At 53.4% G+C, this 26,769-nt stretch overlaps 8 protein-coding genes across 8 annotated transcripts; 5 read left to right on the top strand and 3 right to left on the bottom strand.

Moving 5' to 3' along the window:
* Nucleotides 1-4,398: 4,398 nt before the first annotated feature.
* Nucleotides 4,399-5,811, top strand: PUNSTDRAFT_134363 (NAD(P)-binding protein; the record flags this gene model as incomplete). The annotated part of the gene is made up of 7 exons (XM_007383833.1): nucleotides 4,399-4,628; nucleotides 4,688-4,770; nucleotides 4,824-4,942; nucleotides 5,063-5,106; nucleotides 5,156-5,447; nucleotides 5,498-5,529; nucleotides 5,580-5,811. The coding sequence occupies 7 exons, from the start codon at nucleotides 4,399-4,401 to the stop codon at nucleotides 5,809-5,811; spliced, it is 1,032 nt and encodes a 343-aa protein (XP_007383895.1).
* Nucleotides 5,812-6,401: 590 nt separating this feature from the next.
* Nucleotides 6,402-8,385, bottom strand: PUNSTDRAFT_134362 (uncharacterized protein; the record flags this gene model as incomplete). Its single annotated transcript, XM_007383832.1, has 4 exons — nucleotides 6,402-6,434; nucleotides 6,489-7,020; nucleotides 7,077-7,233; nucleotides 8,334-8,385. 4 exons carry the CDS (start codon nucleotides 8,383-8,385, stop codon nucleotides 6,402-6,404), a joined length of 774 nt encoding a protein of 257 aa, XP_007383894.1.
* A 294-nt stretch (nucleotides 8,386-8,679) lies between these two features.
* On the top strand, nucleotides 8,680-10,265 carry PUNSTDRAFT_134361 (uncharacterized protein; the record flags this gene model as incomplete). The annotated part of the gene is made up of 14 exons (XM_007383831.1): nucleotides 8,680-8,807; nucleotides 8,859-8,910; nucleotides 8,965-9,077; nucleotides 9,135-9,144; nucleotides 9,204-9,248; nucleotides 9,308-9,332; nucleotides 9,388-9,422; nucleotides 9,557-9,572; nucleotides 9,634-9,649; nucleotides 9,712-9,751; nucleotides 9,803-9,906; nucleotides 9,954-10,013; nucleotides 10,078-10,105; nucleotides 10,158-10,265. 14 exons carry the CDS (start codon nucleotides 8,680-8,682, stop codon nucleotides 10,263-10,265), a joined length of 780 nt encoding a protein of 259 aa, XP_007383893.1.
* Nucleotides 10,266-12,558: 2,293 nt separating this feature from the next.
* On the top strand, nucleotides 12,559-12,974 carry PUNSTDRAFT_134360 (uncharacterized protein; the record flags this gene model as incomplete). Its single annotated transcript, XM_007383830.1, has 3 exons — nucleotides 12,559-12,632; nucleotides 12,695-12,845; nucleotides 12,906-12,974. 3 exons carry the CDS (start codon nucleotides 12,559-12,561, stop codon nucleotides 12,972-12,974), a joined length of 294 nt encoding a protein of 97 aa, XP_007383892.1.
* A 2,837-nt stretch (nucleotides 12,975-15,811) lies between these two features.
* On the top strand, nucleotides 15,812-17,779 carry PUNSTDRAFT_143754 (glutamine synthetase/guanido kinase; the record flags this gene model as incomplete). Its single annotated transcript, XM_007383829.1, has 7 exons — nucleotides 15,812-16,010; nucleotides 16,073-16,218; nucleotides 16,300-16,391; nucleotides 16,447-16,548; nucleotides 16,606-16,735; nucleotides 16,787-16,922; nucleotides 16,987-17,779. The coding sequence occupies 7 exons, from the start codon at nucleotides 15,812-15,814 to the stop codon at nucleotides 17,613-17,615; spliced, it is 1,434 nt and encodes a 477-aa protein (XP_007383891.1). The 3' UTR covers nucleotides 17,616-17,779.
* A 150-nt stretch (nucleotides 17,780-17,929) lies between these two features.
* PUNSTDRAFT_87296 (uncharacterized protein) lies at nucleotides 17,930-21,576 on the bottom strand. The gene is made up of 13 exons (XM_007383828.1): nucleotides 21,383-21,576; nucleotides 21,085-21,297; nucleotides 20,692-21,031; nucleotides 20,394-20,635; nucleotides 20,310-20,332; nucleotides 20,168-20,250; nucleotides 19,985-20,108; nucleotides 19,295-19,919; nucleotides 19,078-19,234; nucleotides 18,720-19,020; nucleotides 18,517-18,667; nucleotides 18,387-18,456; nucleotides 17,930-18,330 (listed from the first exon to the last, which is right to left on the bottom strand). Exons 1-13 carry the CDS (start codon nucleotides 21,534-21,536, stop codon nucleotides 18,006-18,008), a joined length of 2,808 nt encoding a protein of 935 aa, XP_007383890.1. The 5' UTR covers nucleotides 21,537-21,576; the 3' UTR covers nucleotides 17,930-18,005.
* A 665-nt stretch (nucleotides 21,577-22,241) lies between these two features.
* Nucleotides 22,242-24,335, top strand: PUNSTDRAFT_67532 (uncharacterized protein; the record flags this gene model as incomplete). Its single annotated transcript, XM_007383827.1, has 4 exons — nucleotides 22,242-22,634; nucleotides 22,688-23,255; nucleotides 23,322-23,742; nucleotides 23,768-24,335. Coding segments are annotated over 4 exons (1,950 nt in total), but the record flags the coding sequence as incomplete, so codon positions are not given.
* Nucleotides 24,336-24,446: 111 nt separating this feature from the next.
* On the bottom strand, nucleotides 24,447-26,315 carry PUNSTDRAFT_134356 (uncharacterized protein; the record flags this gene model as incomplete). The annotated part of the gene is made up of 8 exons (XM_007383826.1): nucleotides 24,447-24,704; nucleotides 24,761-24,884; nucleotides 24,950-25,032; nucleotides 25,090-25,112; nucleotides 25,174-25,415; nucleotides 25,472-25,811; nucleotides 25,866-26,078; nucleotides 26,147-26,315. 8 exons carry the CDS (start codon nucleotides 26,313-26,315, stop codon nucleotides 24,447-24,449), a joined length of 1,452 nt encoding a protein of 483 aa, XP_007383888.1.
* Nucleotides 26,316-26,769: the final 454 nt, after the last annotated feature.

Raw genomic sequence — 26,769 nt, 5'->3', positions numbered from 1 at the left:
CGCGTTGGCGGCTCGCACTCGGGGCAGGTCGAGGGGGGTGCCAGGGTGGGGGGAGAAGGAGGCTTCCCCCAGCGAGACCGCGTTGGCGGCTCCCGCTCGGGGGTTGGGCGAAGGAGGGGGCGGACGTTCCGCGCGGTGGGCCGGCGCACTTGCAAGCGCAAGACGACGGACGGCGCACTTGCAAGCGCCGCGTTCAGCGCATTTGCGAGCGCGGCGGGCTGCGCACTTGCAGGGTGGGCGGACGGCGCACTTGCAAGCGCTGCGTCCGGTGCATGCGCGGCGGAGTGAGCTGACTCGAGTCAACCAACCACGTCACGATTTAATCACGTGACCGATGTCAGCCGCGTTGATTCGTCTAAGTCCGCTTTGGACCACTGTCCCTGAGCACAAACTTAATCACTTTGTAGATAGTTATAAGTATGTATCAGTCTAATAGTATATAGAGTGACTAATAATATCATTCAAGACCTAAGTCTGGTTTCAATCATGGTATTTGTGCATTGGGAGACCTGCTATCATTACTATACAGATTCATCCCATATTTATGGGTGCTATATTGATTGCACCTATGAGCTATGTATCACTATGTAGCTATAGCACTGAGCTATGTTGCCTCTAATTACTATATAGAACTATGTAGCAACTGACCAACATCTACATAGCACTCATAGCACTCTATAGCAATTAACCTAATTCTATATAGTACCCATAGCATTACAATAGTGACTATAGCTCTGAGGGGCAGCTATATAGATCAAGATTTTTTCAGATGCTGTCCTACTGATAATTCATGGCAGTGACAACAACATTCAAGGTAATTTGTGCATTGTTGTGTCCTAGTGCAACACGTAGGTTAGATCTTGCATGGAGTGCAAAGCACACATGTCATTAGGTGTGTCTTATATACATTATAGCTGTCAGTGAAGCCACATACAAATGATGTGAGGTGACAGTATAGCAGTGGGCGGGAGGCAGAATGTAATACATAGCCACATGTGGCACTAGAGAGATGAACCAGTATTGTTGCAGTGGCCTTGTTTGTTCAAGGGCGGGCAGTAGCCATGTATGGGTCAGGAGGCAAGAGGGAGGCAGGAATGGAGGTGAGGGGCAGGATGACCATGCTAATGTGGCATTGCCGTAGATTTAAAGGTGGTGATGGCAACAATGCCATATGATGCCGTGGCCCTGGACAAGACATGCACAGGTGGCAGTTGGTCCATGGGAATGGTCCAAGGACAGTCCATAGACTGGTCCATAGACCGTTCTCCCAGTGGATCAGATGCCCTCCATTCCTTGGTTGGTTCTGGGGGGCAGCTATAAGATTTTCTCAAATGATAATCAGTTATAATTCAAATAGAGATGGTATATCGGTGACCAATATATGAACATACCATTATCTACTAACTCATTAAGACCTGGTATTATTCAGAGGTGCCAGTCTGTGTGTCTTGGTCCTTGGGACACCTACTATCACCATTCCATAGGTGCAAACCCAAATCAGTCCAAATCTGATGCAAGTCAATCAAATCTAGTTGCAAATCTGTGTCAATTTGCTGGCAAATCCACCCAGATCTGCTGGCACATGTAATCAAATATCCTCAAATCTGTTCAAATTGAAGAAGAAATACAGAATTTGTGCAGAATTTGGGGATATCTGATAAATAATGTCAGGGAGAGGTTTTCCTGATGTTGGGCTATCCGTCGTGTATGGCGCCGCTCTGATAAGACGTGGCACAGCACAAGCTCAAGGTTTGAAACCCGTGTTTTTGACGCCCGTCCTTTATGGGATTCTACGCACATGCACCTTCTTTCCACGGGGACGCAACGGCACTGCGGCCTATTTTCCCCCAACCGGATCTTCCTCACTGTTTGTCTCACCCGGCTCCGCCGGACATACTCATCATCATCGGATGCATTCAGAACGGGCCTTGATAGGTACCCGTGTTAAATCTGTATCCCCACCTTCAGCATTGAATACTTTTATAGCCGACGTATTACTCGCGGCTGCTTCGTCGCTCGATTATGAAGCTCACTTGTTCACTCATAATAATCGAGATGGAGCGCATTTTTGTCATGCCCCGGACTTTGCGTCATACTGACCCTCAGGCGCCCTCAACGGGTCATGCATCAGCGAACTCTCTTGCAGCGAATCAGTCCCATGTACTCCAATGCGGTGAGAAGTTTGTCGCACCGCATCGTATAATGATTACATCTCTGGCGCATAAACGCAGTCCAACACTTCTAAAGCTACTTTCGTCTCATACCGCACCACCTTCGAAAGCTTAAAACTACCTATATATCCTCTCTTCTAACTTCGCCTCTGTTTCTCCCGGTATACATTGTCTCGTATCCATGGCAGCTTTTCCAGTGGATGAGGCTTATCTGGTTGGGGGATGGTGTGCGGCGGCACTCTGGGGTAACTCTCATGTTAAATCTCTGCGTCGAACTTTGCTTATCAGTAAGACAAGGTGTTTTCAGTGTTCTTTTCATATACACAATTACTTCAGTAGTACGCGGCGTGAAGACGAGAGCTGCATCCCCAAACCGTATCACCACGGGAGCGGTCATCGTGCTGTATGAGCTCATCCAACCCTACACTGTGACGTGCTTCACTGACATGGATAATCAGCTACGCTCTAGCCACAGTGCATATCTCGTTGGCTCTGAGGAGATTGATCGTGGCTTTTATAATCATCGGTGAACCTGGGGGATCCTCCCTTTATCTTTATGATATGGGGACTACCGTCACCCGGATCAAGGACTTGGCCTACATTACAAACGTAAGGTCCCCACTGATCCACATGTGCTTCTACTCACACCATGCACTGTAGTTGCTGATAGGAGACAGTGTCGTAGTCTGGCGCTGCTTTGTTGTCTGGACCGAGCATCGCTACGTTGTTGGAATTCCAATAATACTTCTCTTGGGGACAGCAGGTGTGCTAAGATCTCTCCCTTGTTTGCGTACATGACATGATCGAGATGCAGTTGCCGGGTACGGTGCCATTGGGCAATATTTCCTCGAAAAACCACGACCCAGCGCTGCAATATCATGGGGGACAGCTATGTTTGCTGGCTCTCTCACGACAAACATTGTGGTGACCCTACTGACGGCGGGTAGAATCTGGTAATCAAGACCTAACTATTCTCGGATAAGATCTGTACTAACGTTGACCATGGACAGGTGGTTGTATCGTCGATCTAAACGTCTGTTATCAAGCTCTGGTGACTACTACCATCAAGTGATACTTCTCGTCCTGGAGTCCGGAGCAATTATAGCGGGAGCTAAGATTCTAGAGTTCTCATTTTTCGAAGTTGCAGATGGAATCAACGGAGATAATGCCTTATACGTAATCTACGAGTGCATGCCGCAGCTGACGGTGAGCTCTATGTCACTACTATTACATTATATGGGGTTGGTACTCACTGCATTCCCAGGGCATTGTACCAACCGCCATAATTGCTGCAGTCAACGCTCGGAGGGACATTATGGGATCTACGAACATCCGCACTACCGTCAACGGTACTCTGGAGTTTCGCACTCGGACACAAACCACAGAGAGGAACAGGAGCGACACGCACCAGCTCAGCCGCAGTGCTTTCTCATCCGCGAATGGAACAGCTACATTGGCCATGGACGACGAGACCGACGAGACTATTCCGCCTGAGTCAGGTGGTAAAATCCACGACCTTGAATTCAATCTGCAACGTGCCAGCGTCAATTAGAGTCCATTTACCCAACGAGGTATATTCGTCGCACTCTGTACTTCTCCACCGTCTCTTGGGAAGTGGACATGTCGTATGCTACTAATACGTGTCTTGATGTCGTTGTTTGATTGGAGGATCACATATTTACATCATCATATACAGGTTTCGCGCTTATTGGGAAATAAAAGTCTCTTGAACAGTGACAGCGAGGCCTCAGTTCAGATTAATGATAGCTACCCAATGAGTTCATCGTCATGGGGAATGCATAGCTCGCGCAGGCCTCGTCAATGCAAGAGCTACAGCCCTTCACCAACAGTTGCAGTTTATGATCTTTGGCGACAGTCCGTATGCTTCGCCGAATCATGAATGTTTCGCTGAGTCATGGAGCTCACAGCGTCTACTACGGGTTATATGGTGCTATTTCAGTGCCTTGTGTGACCATTTACCTGCATCACGGCGCCACGCCGGAGGAAACGGGAACTCGCACTACAGCCTACCATCAGAAAAGATGAAGAAACACTGGAAAGCAGAACGTAAGGTTTCCATCACACGGAGCACTGTGACAGCTTGATGTGGAGCTCCGAAAAAGACATGCGCCCACGTGCATGGGTAGGCCGACCGACTATATAATCTTGGGGCAACTTTCAGACCGTCTACCTTAGAAGGACGTTCCCTCGTTCTATACGAAAGACTATGACCCAGCTGCACAATCCTCGATTGGTGTTCAACGCCATCCCACGCGGCCTCCCAGACCCCAAACATGTGTTCCGCTGCATTGACGAGCACCTATGCCTGGAATCAGCAAGCCTCGAAGGCGGCGTACTCGTCGAGGCAATTGCTCTCAGCGTTGATCCATACATGCGCAACCGCATGAGGGAGCCTGACACTCCTGGGGACATGCCTGCTTTTAGGATCGGGGAGATGTATGCGTCACAACAGACCTACTCGCTCATTACCGGCCTGTTAAAATCCATTTCCGTAGAATCACTGGATTTGGCGTCGCAAGGGTATTGAGATCGGATGCTACAGAGTTCCAGGTCGGGATGCACGTATATGGTTTCATGCGTAAGTTAATGCACTGTCCGCCCCACATGTCATTCTGATGAACGTCGATGTAGCTTTTCAGCGCTATGCAATCTTCCCTAGCGGTGACTCGCAGTCCCATGGCATGCCCGCCCTTTCTCTCAAGATCTTGCAAAATCCTTACAACCTCCCGTGGAGCTACTTTACTGGTGCCGTGGGCATGTCGGGACAGACTGCATTCTATGCCTTGAAGGACATATCTGATCCGAAGGCGGCACGTGGCCCGTTCTTTCACGCATATTGAACAACTGTCCTGAAACAATATTGACCGCAGGGCGAAGTCATATACATACCGGCCGCCGCTGGTGCCGTGGGACAGTGAGTGTTCACCAATTTGTCTTCGAGGTCTGCTAAATCGCATGCTTAGCATGCTGGTTCAGATGGCAAAATTGAAATCGCTGAAGGTGATTGCGTCGTGCGGAAGCGACGAGAAGGTAGCTTTCGTGAAATCCCTCGGAGCTGATCACGTCTTCAACTGGCGCACAACCGATCTTCAAACCGAACTCGAGAAAGAAGGTCCAATTGACATCTATTTCGATGGAGTCGGTGGACGAACACTGGAAATTGCCATTGATAACGCAGCGCAGCGCGCTCGATTCATTATCTGCGGAATGATAAGCCAGTACAACACAAGCACAGAAGAGTCGTATGGGATCAAGGTCAGACCTTATTTCATTCGTCCCTAATATGTCAGCTAACACATGGTTAGAACCTATGGCTTCTCAACCGCAAACGAATCCGGTAAGTGGAGTAATGCGTGTTTTCTCTGCGCAAATAATTTGGCATTCTAGGATGGAAGGTTATATTGTCGTCGACTGGGACCAAAAGTACTCGGAAGAATTCTACGGAACTGTTCCACAACAACTAGCATCCGGAAAGCTGCAGTATAAGGAGCATATCTATCATGGCCTTGAAAGCGCGGGAGAAGCCATCGTGGATCAACTGACGGGAAAGAACCTTGGAAAATCAGTCTTGATACTTGACGAGACGAAATACACCGGCGTACCCAATACGAGTACTTGATATCCGTTTTTGTAGCTACATGCGTCGTGATAAAGTCAGTGATACGCCCTGGAAACGTCATTGAGATGCGCTAGGATCTGCCATTGACAATGCATCGATTGTGTTCCTGATGTGCACGCAGGGGTGACGACGCTAAAGATATTTTTGTGCAAACACTGTGCAAGGCGTGTTGCACCGCTCCGACGCCGTGAGCTTCGGCGTGGATACAGTGACAAAGGGCGGTGACGTGCACGGATACTGCACGTCCCTGCCCAATTTCGAGACGACAGAGAATTTTTGTGCGCGTGAACGCGAGAGCGTTGCCGTTACTGCCTTTGAAGGGTCAGTGAATTGAAAATGGTCGTCGACTGCACAAAAGCAGAGTAAAGCGAAGGTAGCAGGGTCAATGATATACGTCGCAAGAGAGAATACCTCAAAGTCACTATCGCTGCCCATCGCGTAGCGCTCACGAAGATCCTCACTGGCAATCATCGCCTAGCCGTCGAGACACTGAGATGGCGTGAGTGACGACAGGAGGCGAAGAATTCTCGTGAGACGAGGTCTCGGTGTCACCTGCAATCGTCGTGCGCTTGGCGGAAATTCGGAGGTTATCATCGTTTGCAGAGGAACAGCAGAGAGAGAATCTAAGACGAGAGTCAGTACCGATCGGCTTGGGCCATGCATGGCGTTCTCGCTACCTGTCCGAAGCTCCAGGCGTTATCGGGCTGTTGCGAGTATGACGAGGAGCTGATGGTTTGGAGGAGACTCTCGCAGCACCCGAAAGCACTGAGTTCAACGATGATGCCAGTCATTATTCGTAGGAGAAAGCAGGCTTTGCCGCGGGCCCATGATCGCAGAAGATGGTGAGGATACCGCATCAGAACGATGCGAGAGATCGAGTCACTGATGGCGGCGATCATAATGAAAACCGCCGCAGCAATGCCAAATTGCCAACCGCCGTGCAGCACCGCAGAGAGGATAGGTACCTCCAAGACGATCTCCTCAAAGCAGGCTGAGTACGGGCCAAGGTGGGGTATGCGGACCAGTATCTCGATAATCACGGAGAACACGAAGGCGTGATAGAAGATCGCCAGAGATTTCATGAATATGCTCCCTCGATGAGACATGGCCTCCGTTTCGTCCGAGGTACATATTGGCAGGCTCACGAAGATAGACATCGACGATCCTGTTAACAGAAGCACAGACGATATGCCTGAGATGTGGGAAATTCTAGAACCAGTCCCGTCAGCGTTGAAGTTGTGCGATGTGGCGAGTAGGTAACGCACAAAGCGTTCCGTGTGCCAAACTGTAGCGCATCGGCGGCGCGGAGGGTGCCTGCGACGTCACCCATTACCGTCGGTACGTGTGCCACGAACAGGTCGTACTGCGCTCCGTCGCCTGTGCTGGGCACGCTTTGGATCTCTTCGAGGCCAAGGGAAGATCCTGATCATAACACCATCAGTTGCGCTGATCAAACACAAGAAAAAAGAGGGGAAAACGCACCGAATGCCGTCAAAGCGGGCGCGATTGCGTAGTGTTTTCAGGGGAATAGAGAAGATCGGACTGGACTGGAAGGTAATCAATAAAAAGGGGACGTCGATGTGACGCATGCAACACGGGCGGAGGTAGGTTCGGAGCAAGCCCTTGCTCCGCGTACTATGGATGTACCATAAATGCAATAGTGTACCATCAATGCAATCGGTCTGAAATCTCGTCACTGCGGGGCTCCCTCTCATCCTAATCCCTACATATTAAATTGAGTGCATATACAGTACTATCTAATGATATGTGCCAAAGGAACAGAGCGAAGCATTAGGGGATGGGCCTACAGAAAATGCGCAACGTCGTTTGGGGAACCATCCAAGCATGCTCTAGCATGAAGACACGGCTCGGCTCAAGGGATCGGAACTGATAAAAATCTGGATATATTCAACTATACCCTATACTATACAGAAGGTACGTCTGTCTATCCCGATACGTGATATCTGCAACTTTGTGCTTGCTATGCAAGGATTACTGGCGGAGGTGCCATGAATGCAATTAAAGCTCCGCTTTAAATGCTGACAAAGCAGGGTCAGATTGCAGGAGCTCCCCGCCAGAAGGTCGCGGCCTCGGCTTCTCGGCCTTGGGGGACCCATTGTGCAATCTGCAGAGTCATCGACACGTCCTACCGGCATCGCTCTGGCAAGGCATCCCGCGTACCAAAATATTTGAGGCTTGACATACAGCTGCTACATGGTTTTGGATACCATATGATCTAGTTTCTGGGTGGATTAGCAATGAAATGACGATTTTGAACCATCAATGCAATCGAAATTGCATTGATGGTACATCCATAGTACCCCTGACGAAAGGATGCGACGCGCGTGGCAACATTCCCACTAATACAAAGCAAGCCCCACGGTCAGAAGAGGGCTTGATCCGAACCCAGTCCGACCACGTCTTACACCAGGGTGCACGGATCAACGCAAGTACCGCCAAACCTCAGAACATAATCAATTTCCTATGTCAATGCAGCGTCTTCTCCGATGCACCATACCTACCGGGCTCGTCGGAAATCGAGCTACGCTTGCCCCGCCTCCGATGGATAGCCATGCGTACGTGGCGGCCCGTAGGTTCTTCATTATCGTCAAATGAGGATTCTCCATCAGCTGATCTTCTTAGAGGTTGCTTTGCTACCTGACCACGTTATGGCGGTAGTAACGCTCAAGCTAACGCCGAGAACGGATGATATCGTCGAAGGCTAGCGTATCGTAATCGCTGCCGTAAGCTAATATCTGACAGATCGATCGTTCGCGACGCATTGACAGCCATTTGGTACCTTCGTCGGGCCAGGTCGTTGAAAATCGATTGGCAAAAGGTGAATAGTATATAAGAAGATGGTCTACGATGAACCGGCGCTCACCGCCGCACTCTGAGCCCATGTCTTTCCCTTTGTCGCTGGACGACACATACGGCGTCCTGTTTGTCGGAATTGCGGTATCCGGTGTTCTCCTCGGCATATCTTGTCTCCAAGGGTGATTGTACCATCACTCTCTAGACTGTTTTTCCGCTCACCTCGTAACCAGTTATCTATTCCACGATAGGTTTCCAAACGAACCCGCACTCATTAAATTCGTCGTATGTCACCTGATACTCGCGCAGCGTTAGTCTCGGTGCTCATCATTTGCCTAGATTTCTCTCCTGGTAACCCTCGATATAGCAACGTTCATCTTCAGTGTCCATGCTATATACCACTACACGTTCGCCATCGGTGGCGCTCTGGAGGCCTTGTTTTTACCATTTTGGTCAGCACCCTACTAAAGCCAGGTACCACAACTGCTGTAACTGAGTCGCTGATTCAGGAGCCTCAAGGTACTCAATGCGAAGCGATGCCACAGTATTACTCGCTCATCTAACTGGAATCATCACAGGTCTCATTTGTGTTGGGACATACACTCGTCCCGATTGTACAGACGGTTCGTGTACTTCGAGTTTCCTTCAAGTGCTGCTCACTCATCATACCGGAACTCATCAGATGTATTGCTTTCGTTTATGGAAGCGTATGTGCACGACCACCCCTCACTACCCATTTCTCACAAGCTGCGCGCATGTCAGTGTCCGGCGGCGACTGGCTAGTTCCCATGATTGTGGTACGAGCGCCAATGCGCATACGCACCCTTCTCATGCTGACAGTGTTCTGCACAGACGATCGCACTTCTTATGGGATGGGGCAAGTTACTGTATTGATTGATAGTTGCTGACGGATCTAAACTACGCCGTACAGAGAGTGCGATTAGTGAGTACGCGGCCAATTCTTAAGCCATGCTTTCTTTCTCTGACTGTTATATACCAATACCACAGTGATGGATGTCCGAATGTATGTTTCATTGCAACTGGTATCATATGCTTGTCGCTGCTGACCCGCATGTCCCTACACAGAATCGAGTTGCAATCGTTCCTAGAGGTGCTCAATGAAAAGGTGAGCGAAACATTGCGTCCAGCTACAGCTCCCTGCACTTAGCGTGCGTAGGTGGTTCTCATATATTGGCCATTCTCGGCCGCTATACTGGTGGACACCACGATTGCTATTTCGACGTGCTACTATCTGCATCGTACACGGTCCAAGTCCGTCCCGTGAGTGAAACCGGATACCAGGAATCTATCCTGACTTGCTTCAACAGCCTACGTTCGATCGTCGAGACTCTCATCGTGTGGGTCCTTGGAACCGGCGCTTTGACAACGTGGGCCGTAAACGCTCAACTTTACAGATTTCAGCTGATGTACATCGACTCTTCGTTTCAATAGCATATGCGCCATCCTCATCCTCGTGGTAGTGAGTGCCGAGCGTCGGAGTCGAAAGGTGCTTATTTTTTCCTGGGTTACAGTTCCTTGTCGAACCGGACACCTTCGTCTACCTCGCCTTGGACGTGTGTGCTGTCAAAATATACCTGAACAGTTACCTTGCAATGTACGCCGCGCTCTCGAACTTTTAACATATTTCTATAATGTGATTACAGGATGAACACTCGGGAGAAGCTGCGCATGAGGAACAGAGACGTGGTCGATTTCGAATTTAATTGTGAGGGCGCTCCGAAAGAGAGCGCCTACGATCTGCCTCCACTTTAACCTACTTGACCTCCGGAATCATGGTCAGGTTGGTGATCTCAACAGTGTTTATGTAGATGGCACATGAAGGTCATGTGTTCCTTCTCCTTGGACTAACTTCAGCATGGACTTATCGAAATGAATGTCCGCGTTAGACCGTGGGACACTGAGTCGCATGTACCATGGTATATATAGTGGCAGAAACGCGTTCGACCGTGCCGCGCTGGACGCGAATACTCCCAGGAGGATTACTGTGGACCTGCCCTAATATGATTGGGGCTTGGTCGTTTGCGCGGAGGCACACTGACGTTGATTTCGGGTGCCGATTCCGCCGATGCTGTCCTTGGCCACACATTTGCCCCGGTTCAGACGCTTCCATATAACATGAGAGAGTACAATTCGCAGCGATAACAGTTTACCCGCGAGCGCTTCCATAGGTAGTCAGTGATCAGGCAGAATTCCTGCACACCTTCGAGAATTCCAATGACGGCGATCACAGGATCAGATTCTCCTCGGTGAATACTTGTACTTGGAGCCTAGTTCGACGTCTTGGTGGCGTACCGGCTTAACATTCTACTCCCCTTGCAGTGTATTTGAGCTTCCGAAGCGTACGCGTGGCAATGGACTGCGTGAGCCCATCAGACGCTGGCGCGTGACACGGACTGCCAACAGGACAGCATCTCCTCCACTGCGTATATATGCCCAATGGGACTTAGAGCATCGCCGGTGAATGCTAGATATTCTTGCCATGATCACTCTGGATAACACGTACGGCGTCTTGTTTGTCGGGGTTTCAATCTCCGGTGTACTCCTTGGAGTTACGTGCCTGCAAATGTGAATCTCCTGTTTTCGATGTTTCAAGAGGCTCTAAATTTTCTCCACAAGGTATCTGTTTTACGACAGATTCCCTCAAGAATCTCGCCTTACAAAGGTCATGGTATGTAGAGTGCTCGCAAGATATGTGTCACTCAATTAATACCGGGCTTGGTAGATTGCCATTATGGGATTGTTTGATGTTCTCGCCTTCGCGTTCAACATTCACGCTTTGTACCATTACATGTTCTCCACCAACGGAAGCTTTGTTGCACTTCTGTTGCCTATCTGGTCAGTTGGCTATATATTCTCATCATAATGAGTCAAATTGTGACTGTGAGCATGTAGGAGCATCTTGGTGAGAACGAGCTATACGGCTGAGACTGTGCAACTCATGCACGGGCCAATAGGCTGCACTCTTTCTGAGTGATGTTCTTATCCCTATGACTCAGACAGTTAGTATAGAAAAGCTTCATAACGACGACGCTCATAGCTCACTGGCTTGACACTCAGATGTACTGCATCAGGCTTTGGAAAAGTAATATTTTCTTATGTTCGTGATATATACAGACTCATGATCTTTCAACAGTCTCAGGGGGAGAGAAGCTTCTCCCGTGCCTTGTGGTCTGTCTAGAGTATTTGCATTCCGAAACATCACTAACCAGGAGCTCAGACTATTGGCGTACTGGCGGGCTGGGGTAAGAGTTGCTACGTCATGGAATAGGCACTTCCTGACTTAGAATATGCCCAAAGCTTCAGCACTCCGTACGTAAAATCCCCTGGATCTTGCAGTTCTCCGTTCTGAACCAATCCCAATCTATGCAGTAAACGCTATAAAATGGTACGGCATCTTATCTCCGTATGCCACCTCGCGGCACTGATGTAGATTACAACTTATCAAGCGCAATGGAGACAACCGTTATACAAGACATCGACATGCGTGTAAGTAAGTTCGCAATGACTGTAAGAAAGAGACTATGGACTCATAATATGATGTATACGGTAGGCCATCATCTACTTTCCACTGATAACAGCGGCAATCGTTGATACCGCAATTGCTGCATGCACATGCCATTATCTGCACAGGGCCAGGTCTGAGTTCGCCTCGTAAGCTCTATTTTCCTTCAATATTGCACCAGAATTTTATCAGAGCCTACAGATCTCGTTCCGTTCTTGAAACCCTGATATTCTGGGTGCTGGGTACTGGTGCATTGACGAGGTATGTACGTACGCGAACCATTCGAATACTTACTTCAACGTAGGCTTCTCCAGTGTTGGAGCGGTAGTAACGCTTATTCTGGTTGGTACAATCGTTCATAAGAAAATAACATCGCAAACCCATCCTGTACCAAATTCTAGTTTGCGACCATGCCAACGAACTTCATCTACTTTGCGGTAGAGGTATGCTATACAAAACTGTACCTGAACAGCTTCCTTGCTATGTGGGTCATGCATTATGCCCGAAGGACATGGCCGGTATACACTGACGAGAATCGTGACATAGGATGAACACGAGGGAGAAGCTGAGGTTGAGGAATGGAGGAAGCCCACATGCTCTCAACAATCTAAGCTCGACCATCGACACCAGCTCCTTCGGGCGACGCGGCAGTGCTTACCCATTGCCGCCGTTTCGTATAACTCGCGACGAGGTCAAAGTGAGCACAGATCCTCTCTTAATTGTCGACGGATGCTCAAGCGGAGGACAATTTGAACAGGACGACCCACAACCTTCGTCGTCTGCCGCAGAGAACGACGACGTGTACAAGATCATGCAGGTGAACTAACTGCGCGGTTTACCCGAAGCGCAGGTTGCACTCTCGGATCTTTGCCAGTGAAAGAATGTTGACAGGAGAGCGATCGTCCCAGAACGTTGAATATTGAGCCTAGCGTGTATATTTGACAATATGCTTCTTGGTATCATAGTCTGTGCGCAATTGGAATACACTGCAGTGAACGTTTCCGCGTATATCTGCAACAGAAATTGCAGTCATTGGATATACCGTCCTGCCTGACCCTTCCTACGACTATCAGCCCCTTGTCTCGTCAGAACGGCCTGTGGAAATCTCTGCCGCATCCATATATGTGCCTGCCGTGCTCGATGCCACTCCCGCACACCTAAAAATTCTCGTGTCAGGACTCGGTGCAACCTGCAATCGTCGTGCGCTTCACGGACATTCGGAGGTGACCATCGTTGGCAGAGGAACGACGACGAGCAGCAGAGAGAAAATCGAAGACGAGTTCTTGTTACCTGTCCGAAAGTCCAGGCGTGATCGGGCTGTTGAGAGTAGGATGACGAGCCGATGGTTTGTAGGAAGCTCTCACAACAACCGAAAGCGCCGAATTCGACAAGGATGTCAATCATCATTCGTAGGAGAAGGCAGGCTTTGCCACGGGCCCATGATTGTTGAAGGTGGTGAGGATACCACATCAGAGCGATGCGAGAGATCGCGTCACCGATGGCGGCGAGCATAATGATAACCGCCGCATCAACGCCGAACTGCCAACCGCCGTGCAGCACCGGAGAGAGGAAAGGCGCCTCTAAGGCGATCTCCTCAAAGGAGGCTGAGTACGGGCCGAGATGGGGTATGTGAACTGGTATCGCAATGATCACGGAGAACACGAAGGCGTGATGGAATATCGCCAAAGATTCCATGAATATGCTCCCTCGATGCGAAATAGCTTCCGTTTCGTCCGAGGTACATCTTGGCAGACACACAAAGATACACATCGACTATCCCGTCAACAGAAACGCGGCCGATAACGCGCTGGAAAAGAACCCGTTAAGTTCTGATAACGTCCAGATAAAGTTTCTAGAATGAGACGTACTCGATAAGAGTGAGGGTCCCAAGCCTTAAAAAGAGCGATGAGATGCATATCGAAATGTTCGTCACGATGAGCGCCTTGGGGGTATCTGATCTGATGCGTAGCGACCCAAGCTCTTGGGAGCACGTCACTAGTGTGACAGGTCAGAGCGATGGTTACATATCCAAGTCGAGTTTGGTCGCACTCAACATCATGAAGAAGCCTTGCAAATACAGGGATAGCCTCACGCCAACGCCGCTCAGCTCGGGATTCGGCGTCAGATCCGTCAAGCAGTCCATCAAGACAGCTTTTTCAAGAGGTGAGCAGGAACAAGAGAGGCAGTCAAAACCTCGGCGGGGTCGCATGATAAGCAAGACAGATCGTCTATATCGGATCGTACAGGGTTTGCGGGCAGTGCAGGCGGTTGATGATGAGGCCTGTAGTATCATTAGCTGTGCTCAACAGCCTTGACGTACAGATGCTGGAAGGCCGAGGGCGCGCATAAAAGGCCTGTATTCTCGGAGTGTCGTACGGATGAAGCGATGCGAGAAGGGCGAGCGGACGGTCGGAAATAGGAGTTCTCCTCCCACATCCAAGCTTTTTATAAATGTGATGTTATATCAGGCTCGCGATATGTTCAGTTGGCTGGCGGACTTCGAAGGATGCAATCAACTCGTGGTGCATTTATAACGAAGGAATCGGGCACCTACCTCAATGGATATAGCTTCGTTCACTACCTGACCCCCTCCTTCGCACGCCGACTGGTTTAGTGAAGATGTGCGATAAACATAGCAGGCGCATAGCATATTCGATATCTATGGTCCGAGAAGCCCGTGATTGGACCGCAAGTTAATCGCAGCCCACAGCTCGTTTCACACAACCAAGGGGGGTGGGGGTGCATGCGTACGGCGGTTGTCTGCTGCAGGCGATACGTCAGTCAATATGCGGAGTACTTATGTAAATCTGTGCACATAGAAGCTGAGATTATGGCCGCTGGGCTTGCAGTACTCGGTGTTGACGGGCGCATGAATCCAGAGTGTGATGACCGAGAGCGACATTCTGCCACACGACCTCAAAGAACAACACTGAATTCGCTGGAGAAATTCAAAAAAATAAAGCATAGATGCAAGCATATCCTAGATTCCTCTTAAGTACTTGTGGTAGCATCGAGGTTCCAGCAGAGGCTTCGAACACGAAGGCAGGAGTGGCCAGGTGTCCGCCAAGGGTGCTGTTACTGTATGCGCGTTGTTCTGGCCGACGGCGACGACCTCAGAATTCGGAAACATCCCTGAACGTTGCTCTCTCCGAACGCTGATGTTCAATCTAATGTCCTTTGCAAATTCGTAAACAACGCCGGAGACCACGAGTGATACGGACTTCCCCGGGCCCAATCGGTTTCAAGAGCCAATTTAGTGAGGAAACACACCCGAGGAGCCACTCTCGCCAGACCAACATTGCGTTCAGACTTGGAAGCCCCAGTATCCAATATTGATACACATCATTGGTGTCACCCGAGGTCGTTGGGCCGTAAATGCGCGCAGACGAGTGCGCCTCGTCCTTCGATGTCAATCCCATAATGAAGTTGCGTCATATTCTCGTCGCGGAGCTCGGTCGTTGGCTGGAAATATTATATATCCTCCTTCGACGCTGTCAACATGCACCACTCGCTCCGATACACGTCGCGTTCGCATCCGGCCTTGTCGAGCTATTGCCAGATCATGTCCACCCATAAATACAAGACAATCCAACCTTGACCTCTTCCACCCCTCCTTTCAAGCATCTCTGCCCATCGTATATCCCAGGTAGCAAGCACGCAAAAATGTCTGACACGTACGGCGCAACTTACACTCCCTCCACGATCGGCCAGCATGGCACCTGGACTGCTCCCGAGCTCTGGAAACCCAAGGAGCGCGGCTTCCGCTTCGTCCGTCTCGTATGGGTCGACTACGCAGGCTTCACCCGTTACCGCGTGCTTCCCATCTCGTATTCCGACTGCATCCTCGCCAGCCCGCGACCGGGTGCGTATAGTACCATGCTTCACCGATGCTCATCCTTGCTGAATCAATATTACTTTCCGTAGGCGTCGCCCTCGCCACCCTCGCGCTCGGCCTCGTCACCCTCGCGCTCGGCCTCGTCTTCTCCACCTTCCCCGAAGGTTTTGGTAGCAACGGCGAAAACCTTTTCGTCCCCGATACGTCCACGCTTCGCATTGCGTCCTACACCGAGGTCAGTGTCCTCTCTCATATATTTGTACTATAATCATTGTTCATCCCGTACAGGACACGGCGACGATCTTCGCACCCCCAGCCTGTCCCGTCGGCCCCTGCAAGCATTTCGTTCGGCACCCCTGAACTCGACTCCGCTCTGTGTCCTCGCGCGTTGCTCAAGCGCGTCTGCGAGTAAGTTTCAGATCGACCTGGCCTTCCTTCAAATACCAATTCTGGCAACCAACAGCCAAGCCACCGCGCAAGGCGTGACTTTCCTCATCGGTTTCGAGATCCAGTTCGCCTTGCTCTCGTCTACGAACCCGATCACGCCCGTCAACGAAGCCGATTGGTAAGTCCAGCCCCACTGTCCTCCACTTCTCGGACTCCGTTAACCCGATGCACTCAGGTGCGTCTCGCGCGGCCTCGCCTCCGGCTCGCCCGAGCTCAAGACCCTCACCGCCATCGCCATCGCCCTGCGCGACACCGGCATCGAGCTGCAGACATTCCACTCGGAGCTCCTCCCCGGTCAGATGGGTGTCCCGCCGCAGTTCTCTCTCTCGACGGGCATATCTTAAAGCACTATCCAGTTCGAAGTTGTCACCGGCCCGCTGACGCCGCTCGACTCCGCCGACGCGCTCATCGCCACGCGCGAGGTCATCGCCAACGTCGCCGCCTCGCATGGCCTGCGCGCGACGTTCGCACCTCGCATCTATCGCGATGGCCGTGAGTCTCGCTGCCCGTATTTCTCCTCCTCTTACCAGACTAATTCACGACCCTCCTCACGTAGCTGGTAGCTCATCGCACGCCCATATCTCGCTTCATCTCACCTCTCCCAAGCCCGCCTCCGGCACCCCGTCCCTCTCCGACCCCGAACGCGCTTTCCTCGCCTCCGTCATCGCCCACCTCCCGGCTCTCACCGCGCTCACCCTCCCTACCCCGTCTTCTCACGACCGGATTCGCGACGGCGACCACACTCGGGTGGAACCTGGGTCGCGTGGGGAATCTCAGGAACACGCGAGGTGCCCCTCCGCCTGTGCGGTCTGCCCTCCGCGCGGGACTTCGAGTTCGTCTGCTGGACGGCACGGCCAACCCATACCTCGCGCTCGCGGCGATGCTCGGCGTGGGCCTGAAGGGGATCAAAGACGAGACGCTGCTCGAGGTCGAGCCGTGCGAAGGCGCGGGGCCGAACGGGCTGCAATGGGACGAGCGGGAGCAGAAGGGGATCAAGGAGCGCGTGCCGAACAGCCCATGGGAAGCACGGAAGCTTTCAAGAGAGATGGAGTGGTGAAGGAGGTATTGGGCGAGGAAATCGTGAGCGCGTATCTGACGGTGCACGAGGCGCTTGAGAGGGCCGTGCAGACCGAGGCAGGCAGGTTGGGCGGGGACGGGGTGAGGGTCATGGCGGAGAATTATTAGGTATCTTTGGTGAAACAAAGATCCAAAGACTGGATTTGAATGTACGATATTGGGATGTGTTATCCAAATTACGTACGCCGTCGATCGTGCCAAAGAGAGGTAGGTAGGTAGGTAGAATACTCGATTGGGCCCCTCTCCCAGGCTCTCAGGCTTGTTGAACTCTCTTCCACCTTTCCCTCGTGTTCGATAGCCTTGAGTCGATATTCTCTACTGACGATGTCCCAAACAAAAGGTGAGACATGTTCATATCGATGGAACACTAAAACCCGGGTCTATGCGTTGCCCAACTGTTCGAGATTGTTACCCAATGCGTTGCGCGACAAAAACATGCATATATGCGCACAGACGATACCCTACATATGTGCGCACGGAAATCACATACACATCCTTTCAGAACAGATCCACCACCCCTCTCTCGGGCGACACCACCGCGACGGGCTTACTCGCAAAATCTAGCACGCCCCCTCCCTCATACGCGACCCACTCGCATGTCCTCTGCTCCTCTGCAATCCCATCCCAGACGCCCAGCAGGTCGTCCAGATTCGCGCTGACAAGCTCCACTGCCCGCTCCTCACCTACCTCGAGCGCCGCCCACGCCGCTTCAAAGCGCGTGTTACGTGCCTGCCACGCGTCGCCTGGCGCGATGCCGACGGTCACGCCCGCGTCGAGGAGCGTCTTCAGCACCGTCGCGTTTGTCAGAGGTGGGCCGGGGAGACTGCAATAAACGAATGAGAACGTGAGCGATGAAAATTGGAGCAGAAGGGCGCATACATTCGGCGGTCGTCCCAAGTCTCAGGATACTGCCTCCATGGCACGAGTATCACGCCCACTTTCGCCTCCGCTGCACGTTCAGACGATGAATCAGCATTTCCAGACAAGCTGCATCAAAATTAGAGCTCACCCAATCGGTCCGCGATCAGATGAGCCTCGGTCGCTCGAGCGAACACCATCCTAATCATCGAGCCCCTCTTCTCTTCCACCTCGTCCTTCAGTCGTAGTAACGTTGCCATCACGTCCGCCGAGCCCACGTCGACAACGAGCGGGATGCGTCCCTACCAAGTCCATCATCAGATAAGGTGTGCCACAGTGAGACGGCAAACTGACCTCAGCCGCCTGCCGGAACCACAGCCCCGTTTCACCCCGCTCCTCTCCACCCAACAGGAGCCGCCTCAGCGCCGCCACCTGCGCGCTCACGCTCGCCGCGCCGGATGCATACGGTGCCGCCCTTTGTATCGTCACATGCAATGCCGTCGCCTCGTTTAGCACCGCACCCCGCTCGAGTGCGCCGGACGCGCCCGTGCGGAACGCGACCGACACAGAGGGCGTCAGCGACAGCGCGCCGGCGAAGAGAGTGCGCTTGGTGAGGGACGAAACGGCCTTGGTCACTCCAGAGATGTGGGCAGTTCTAGAACCAGTTCCGTCAGCGCCGAAAGTTATGCGATGTGGTGAGCAGATAACGTACAAAGCGTTCCGTGTGCCAAACTGTAGCGCGTCGGCGGCACGGAGGACGCCTGCGACGTCGCCCATTACCGCCGGTACGTCTGCCATGAACGGGTCATACAGCGCACCGTCGCCCGTGCTGGGCTCGCCTTGGATCTCTTCGAGGCCAAGGGGAGATCCTGAGAATAACACTTTCAGCTGCGCTGATCAAACACGATAAAAAAGAGGGGACAACGCACCGAATGCCGTGAAAGCGGGCGCGATCGCGCCGCCTCTTAGGTCGACCATCGCGTCCGCCTCCTGGACGAAGGCCGTGCACGAGCCTGTACACACCACGCTCCCGTTCGCAACGACGACCACCGCTCCCCCCACGTCCCTCTTCTCAACACGTCCCTCCTCTCTCAGCCAGATCTCGCCCACGTTTCTGAACACCACGGTGCCCGCCTCCTGCTTCGGCGCAAGCGGCTGCAAGCCCTCCCATCGAATCGCTTCCTCCCTCTCCTTATCATAGTCCGGGACACTCGGCACCCTCTGCCTCTCCCCTTCCACATCCGCGTCCCCATCATTGCCCACCCAATCGTTCACCCATCCCACTCCCCCGTCCTCCTCCCGCGCTGGCACCTCCCGCACGCCGTCCACCCACACTCCCAACGGCACCGCGCCGATCTGGAGTGGATGTGCGTCCCAGAGCACGACGTCCGCGTCCGCGCCCTCGCGCAGCACGCCGAGGCGGTGCGCGAGCCCTGCGGCGCTCGCTGGCGTAGAGGTCACGCTCGCGAGCGCGAGGTTCGGCGCGAGTCCAAAATGGTACGCCTGCTGAGCCTCGTGTACGAGGTAGCGGCTCTTGATTACCGGGTGGTCAGACTAACGAAAACAAGGGGTGAGGATCCATGATCCGAGAAGGCGAGGAGTACGTGGGGCATCTTTACCTTCATGACGACGGCTATCCCGTTGTCAGCCAGCACGCGCGGCGCAAATTCAGAACCGCGGTAGCTTTCGCGCTTGTAGCGGTGGTTGGTCGCGAAGATTGCGACCGCGGGTGGACCGCCGTATCTGCAGAGGCACATGTTAGCAGAGTGCAGGGCAGGTCTCATGTTGAAGCGATGGCGTACGTCTGTTTCAGGAGATCAGGCACCAGCCACGCCTCGGATGCGTGATGAAACGCCGCGAGCGGGAACTCGAACTCGTTCGTCAGCTGTAGCGACAAACACGTGAGCCATCATCAACACTGGAGGTCATGTTGAGGTAACGTACGCGGACGATATCATCAAGGTCGACTGTAGGAAAGGAGAGACATCACCAGCAGCTCACGCAGTCATGACGAATGTCGGCGCTCACCAGCTTCATAGCAGTGATTGTTAATCTTCACCCTCCCTCGCAGCACGTCGACGAGCATCTCCCACTGCAAACTCTCCGGGAATTCCTTGCCTTCGATGACGTTCCACAGCCCGGCCGCGGCCGCGGCACAGTAATCGTCCTGGGCCTGCTTGATCTTCCGTGCCTCGCCATAAGCGGCACGGAAAGACCAGATCGAATCCATGCGCGTCCCATACTTGCGTAGGTTCTCCCCGCATGCCTGCCTATGCAACCAGTCTCCGTTAGCGACATTGACGAACGGAAGGATAAGCCAATTCACTTCATGTGTCTCCACGGCGTGCTGTTCGTGTAGTGTCTTGCATGGGATCCGTTGACGTGCAGTTCCGCCGGGGGCTCAACGACCATCGCGCTCGGGCCCAAGCCTCGGCGCTTACGCCACTTGACGACGACAGCCTGCCCACCAATCGCATTCCCCGATCCGGGTAGGACGAGTCCGGAGGTGACGCCACCAGCGAGGGCGAGCGCGCGCGCGTCGTCGTGCGTGTTAAGCCCGTCCAGAGAGCGAAGGAAGGGCAGGACGGGCCCGTTGGGTGAGTTGACGTCAAAGGCGCCGGCGAGGTGAGGCGCTGCAAGCAGTCCAATGTGCGAGTGCAAGTCGACTGTGCGGAAGGTCTTAGCAAGGATAGGGATATGACGAGAGGGGAGAGCGTACAGAGACCAGGTGTGAGCCAGCGTCCGTTGGCGTCGACGATTGTAAGATTTTCCCTGGACTTCGAGTACGACTGGTTGAAGTTGTGTTCTACCGCAAGAGCAGGTGGGATATTGAACTTCGCGAGCTTGGAGCGAGGGATGTGTCCGATGCCCTTGACGATGCCCTTTGAGAGAAGCAGATCACCGTAGACAACTTCCGTGCCGGAGCGTGCACCTAGCATACGGTCCTAATCAGCGGCTGCGACATCTCACAAGAGACGCCTGCCGACATAAAATATAGCAGGATATTGATCGCTTACCGGTCCAGATCGTCGCGTTCCGGATGAGCGTCGCGTTACCCCCGTCCCACCTCTCGCTCTCCTCCCTCGTCCAGAACATGTCCAGCTCGCCCTCGCTCATCCCTGCCTTCACGTTCGTCGCCGCGCAGCGCGCCAGTATCTCCGACGCGCGCATCGGCACGCGCTGCACCTTGCTCGAGCCATCGCCTCCTTCACCAAGTCCTGCAAACGCGTTCCACGACGAGGTCGCGAAGAAGTTGAAGAAGCACAGTGCGCTGACTAACGCCAGGCAGGCTATGCTGGTACGAGACGAGATGAACGGCAGACCGTGCCGCCGCCGCCGATAGTGGGCGAAAGGTTCGGGTAGTATCTCCTGGGTCCCCATCGTCGAGCTTGTGACGACGGTCAAAGCGAGAGGAGCGTCAGGGGTGCGGTCGTGTGGTCCACGCGGTGCATGCGTATATCATCGTGAGTGCCGAGAGGAGTCGGCACGACGTTCATGGTGGGGCGTTCATTTACGCGAAAAGGCGTGTTGATATTGAAGTTCCGTGGTGCAAGGAGATGAAGAAGAATGAGTATGAACGAGTCATCGGTTTGTCGACGCCCTGGAGTTGGCTCGCCCTCGTCGTACTCGATATCGCTGGATAGCAGGTGTACAGGCGCGATCACGGATCACGATGCACAGAACACTCAACGTTATTTTACAGCGATAAATAATGTCATACTACTTGTCTCAACTCGCTCACCAAAGCCCTGCGCAAGTCGAAAACTGTTCTTCAACTATCATGTCTGCTCGTATCGATCCTACCGTATCTAACCCAAACCGTGAGTACCTTCTTATTTTCCTTTTGTTTGCTCTTCGTCTTTGCTAATTTACTCCAACGTTGATGTTGCCGTCGAGCCCAACCTCGACGAGTACGTCCAAACGGCCGAATTTGACAACGAGTGTCATGAAAAGGCTCTTATTCTCGCCAACTCGTCCTCCGACGAGGGCAGTAACTCTGAGGATGACCTCTGGTTTAGCGACGATAGTGTCTCGAGTGCCACGATTGCCGAACCTAGCCCGTATGACGTTCCCAAAATTGAGGCCCATCTTTACTACGCTGGCTTGGGACCTAAGGGACGCGGACCCAAGCTCATCTACAGAACGTCCGAGGACGTTTTTGAAGCACCTTCTGGTCCTGAGGCGTACACGCGTCTCATGAGGATTGTCGCGGTTCCGGATACCTTTGAGCTTGGTACGGATGTTACGTGGGATAAGGTTAGGGATCAGGTGCGTGGCCTTCTTGTTACGCAATAGTTTCATTGCTCATGTTTCGTTCTTAGGTCGTGATGCTGCTCAACCAAAGGAACATCAAAGTAGCGCTCGTCGATTTCGTCCGATTTACTTGGTTGAAGAAGCCAGTGGACCGAGAGATCGACGAGGACGACGAGGACGACGATGCGAAGGAAGAGGAAGAGCTGAACTATGACGACATCCCCCGCATCCAGACCGTCGAGGACGGAGACCGCCATTACACCAACCCAACAATCTGGATCGCAGTCTTGCCCGATACGCTCACCGGTAGCGTTGCTCATGTCTCCTCCCTCGACATCCGTGCCTACTTCAACTCGCTCGGCACCCAGAACGTCGACATCGCCTTCAGGGAGTCGACCTACAAGCTGTCGCTCGCTCACGGCCCAGCCCTTTTTCCCCCTGCCGAAGACGGTGACTCTCTCAAGGACGTCATTGACAATGTCTCTGTTGCCCTCAGTCTTCCTATCGCCGGTCGTAAGACGACAATGCAGGGCACTCTGGGCCCTTATTTCCACGTCGGGAACAAACTCTACGCCATCACCGTCCGCCATAATCTCTTCGTGCTCAGTGGAGACAACGACGAGTATCGGTACCATGGTGCGTTCTGACATCTGCGACCTTGAATGAGTTCAAGAGCTTCTCTGACTTTTGTTACTGGGCTAGAATCCGCGCAGAAGAAGGAAGTCCTGGTCATGGGCTCTCTAGCGTTCAACAACTTTTTGGCATCCATCCAAGCTCTGATAGGCACACTTATCGACGCTGCCGAGAGTCTCCGCAAGAAGATTACGACGTTTAGAGGCCGGGTCGAAAACGGAATCGACGTGGTCGAGTCGCAGAGGAAGCTGGACGAGCACGAGAGCGAGCTGGTCAAAACCCGTACCAAGATTAACGATCTCAAAATCTTCTTCGTCGATATCAAGAAGAAGTGGAGCAAGGCCAAGGACCGAGTTATCGGATTCGTCCGCTGGGCTCCCCCCATTGGTGTGGGCGTCGCCCCTTACCGCTACACGCGCGACCTCTGCGTCATCGAGCTCTACAAGGACAAGTTCATGTCTATGATCGGGAACGTCTTGAGCCTTGGTGCGTTGATATTCAATCCTCACTTAAAGTCGCTTATCTCAGCTGTGCTTCTCCCTCCCCTTTTCTCTTCCAGGTCCCGAGATGTCCGAGGCGAAGCTGAAGTCGCTGATTTACGAGCGCGTGGACGTCCCCTCAGAGTTCAAGTATCCTGGAAACGGTCTCCTTACTCTCGGAGGCATCCTGACCGCCGACCAAATCAACCACCCCACCACCCTGAACCTCCAAGGCGATCGCGTTCGTCGTGTTCTCAAGCGTGGATTCACCACCAACACCACCGTCGGAACACTCACAAAGTTTATGTCGTTTGTCCGACAATACTTCCCGACCGGCAACGTCGAGTCGCTCGAGATCGCCATCCTCCCCCACGAGCAGGACTCGGGCACCTTCTCCAAGGGCGGTGACTCGGGATCCCTTATCGTCTCCACCCTCGGCGAATTCGTTGCCCTGCTCACAGGCGGTTCCAACAAAGGTACAGATGGATCTGACATCACCTACGGCACTCCCTTTGAGTGGGTGTGGGAGCTCGTTAAGGCCGAGTTCCCCGGGGCCGACTTGTATTTCAACAACCTTCCAGAGTTCCTCGCCGACATGGCTTAGGTTCGTCTCTCTTTTTCCTTTTTATCTTTATTATACCCGTGACCTACGTCCCCGATGCCCCCGGCGGCACAAGCAGTTCACGGTCCAGTTCCATCATATCCCTGAAAGCATCTACTTCTCTTTAAAGCCTGGAACATAGAAGTGGGACACCCCCAGAGGTACAGCGCCAATCTGCAGCGGGTGGGCGTCCCATAGGACTGCATCCGCATCGGCACCCTCGCGAAGCACACCGAGACGGTGCGAGAGGCCGGCGGCGGCGGCGGACGTAGAGGTAACGCTCGCGAGCGCGAGATCCGGCGCGAGGCCGAAGTGGTGCGCCTGCTGCGCCTCGTGCACAAGGTAGCGGCAGTTGACGATCGGATGGTCGGACTGCGACGACGAGGTTCAGTCATACGGAGGACATGGGGAGATGGCCCGAAATCCACCTTCATAACGACGGCGATCCCGTGGTCGGCCAGCACGCGGGGCGCGAACTCCGAACCGCGAAAGCTCTCGCGCTTGTACCGATGGGTGGTAGCAAACATCGCTACCGCGGATGGGCCCCCATACCTGCCGCGCGGATACGTTAGTCAGTGTAATTGGGACGAAGTCATTGGAGGCGCTGAGGAACCTACGTCTGCTTGAGCAGGTCGGGGACGAGCCATGCCTCGGACGCGTGGTGGATCGCCGCGAGCGGGAATTTGAATTCATTCGTCAACTATTGTGATGCTTGTAAGCCTCATCTACACAACAGTACAGAGCATAAGCAACGTACCCGGACGAGATCGTCGAGGTCGACTGTTGTACCGATGCAGACGATATTAACGAGAGGCTCGCGGACACGCCATGCATCACTTACCAGCTTCGTAACAGTGGTTGTTCACCTTCACCCGCCCGCGCAGCACGTCGACGAGCATTTCCCACTGCAGATTCTCCGGGAACTCCTTGCCCTCAATCGCACTCCACAGCCCCGCCTCAGCGGTGGCACAGTATTCGTCCTGGGCTCGCTTTATCTTGCGAGCCTCTTCGTACGCCGCTCGATACGACCAAGCCGAGTCCATCCGCGTGCCATACTGACGCAAAATCTCGCCGCACGCCTGCCTAACACGCGCATATCAGTCAATCCGATGCTACGATAAGATGCGCTGCATGCGTACTTGAGGTACCTCCACGGTGTGCTGTTCGTGTAGTACTCCGCAGCCGAGCCGGAGATGTGCAGCTCGGGCGACGGCTCAACGACCATCGCGCCGGGGCCGAATCCACGGCGCTTGCGCCACTTAACAACGACGGCCTGGCCGGCGATGGCGTTGCCTGAGCCAGGGAGGACGAGCGCGGAGGTCACGCCGCCCACGAGCGCAAGCACACGCGAATCGTCGTGCGTGTTGAGCGCGTCAATCGACCTCAGGAAGGGTAGCACTGGTCCGTTGGGTGAGTTGACGTCCTCGGCGCCGGCGAGGCTAGGGGCGGACGACAGGCCGATATGTGAGTGCAGGTCGACTAGCTCCAGGGTTAGCGAGCACTTGGGATAAGGAGGTGCAAAGAAGGGCGTACCGAGACCAGGTGTGAGCCATCGTCCTCTGGCATCGACAATCGTAAGGTTCTCCTTGAACTTAGAGTAGGCTTGTTCGAGGGCATATTGTGCTGCGAGGGCCGGAGGTAGGTTGAACTGCGTGAGCTTGGAGCGGGGGATGTGCCCGACACCTTTGACGACCCCCTTCAAAAGGAGCAGGTCGCCGTAGAGGACTTCCGCGCCAGCTTGCGCACCTAGCGTACGAGAAAAATCAGGATCCGAACATTCCGCAGACGCAAGTCTGAATGAGGATGCGACATACCTGTCCAGATGGTCGCGTTCCGGATGAGCGTCGCGTTTCCCCCATCCCATCGCTCGCTTTCCTCCCTTTTCCAAAACACGTCCAACTCAACCTCGCTCATCCCCGCCTTTACCTTCGTCGCAGCACAGCGCGCCAAGATCTCCGTCGCGCGGATCGGAAGCCGCTGCATCCTCGCGGCAGCGTCACCTCCTCTTCCGAAATTGTTCCATAATGAAATCGGCGCAAAGAGATTGAATAAGAAGATGATGCCGGCGAGCGCAAGGCAGAGTGTCCCCCCTCGAGAAAAGACGGCTGTGAGGTTGCGCCAGCGTAAGGCTCGGGAAGGATTTCTTGGGTCCCCATCGTCGCAGTTGGACAATGGACAAAGCGACAGGGGCGTCAGGGCGCGGAGCCGTATCGTCCACGCGGTGTATCATTGCGGGAGCCGAGAGGAGACGGCACGAGTTTCATGACAGCGATTATGACATGCCAAGAAGTGTTTATCGAGTAGCCCCCTCGTTCAGCGCTGATGGGCGAGCCCTCATGATATCGCGCCACTGTTCAATGCTGTGCGTCGTCAAGTCCCTCCGTACTTACAGTGGTACTCTCTTTTCTATTATCACATGGCTCAACCCTCCAGATTC

This window comes from Punctularia strigosozonata, assembly GCF_000264995.1.
Source record: "Punctularia strigosozonata HHB-11173 SS5 unplaced genomic scaffold PUNSTscaffold_6, whole genome shotgun sequence".
In the NCBI taxonomy this organism is placed as follows: domain Eukaryota; kingdom Fungi; phylum Basidiomycota; class Agaricomycetes; order Corticiales; family Punctulariaceae; genus Punctularia; species Punctularia strigosozonata.
The sequence above is the reverse complement of the archived record's forward strand: the minus strand, read 5'-3'. Positions and strand labels throughout refer to the sequence as shown.

Coding starts and splice junctions, on each gene's coding strand:
- PUNSTDRAFT_87296 (XM_007383828.1), bottom strand. CDS start 21,536: ATGCGCGCGTCGGAGATACTGGCGCGCTGCGCGGCGACGAACGTGAAG. Junction 20,333..20,393: donor CAATCACTGCTATGAAGCTG/GTGAGCGCCGAC, acceptor CCTTTCCTACAG/TCGACCTTGATGATATCGTC. Junction 19,021..19,077: donor TTTGGCACACGGAACGCTTT/GTACGTTATCTG, acceptor AACTGGTTCTAG/AACTGCCCACATCTCTGGAG.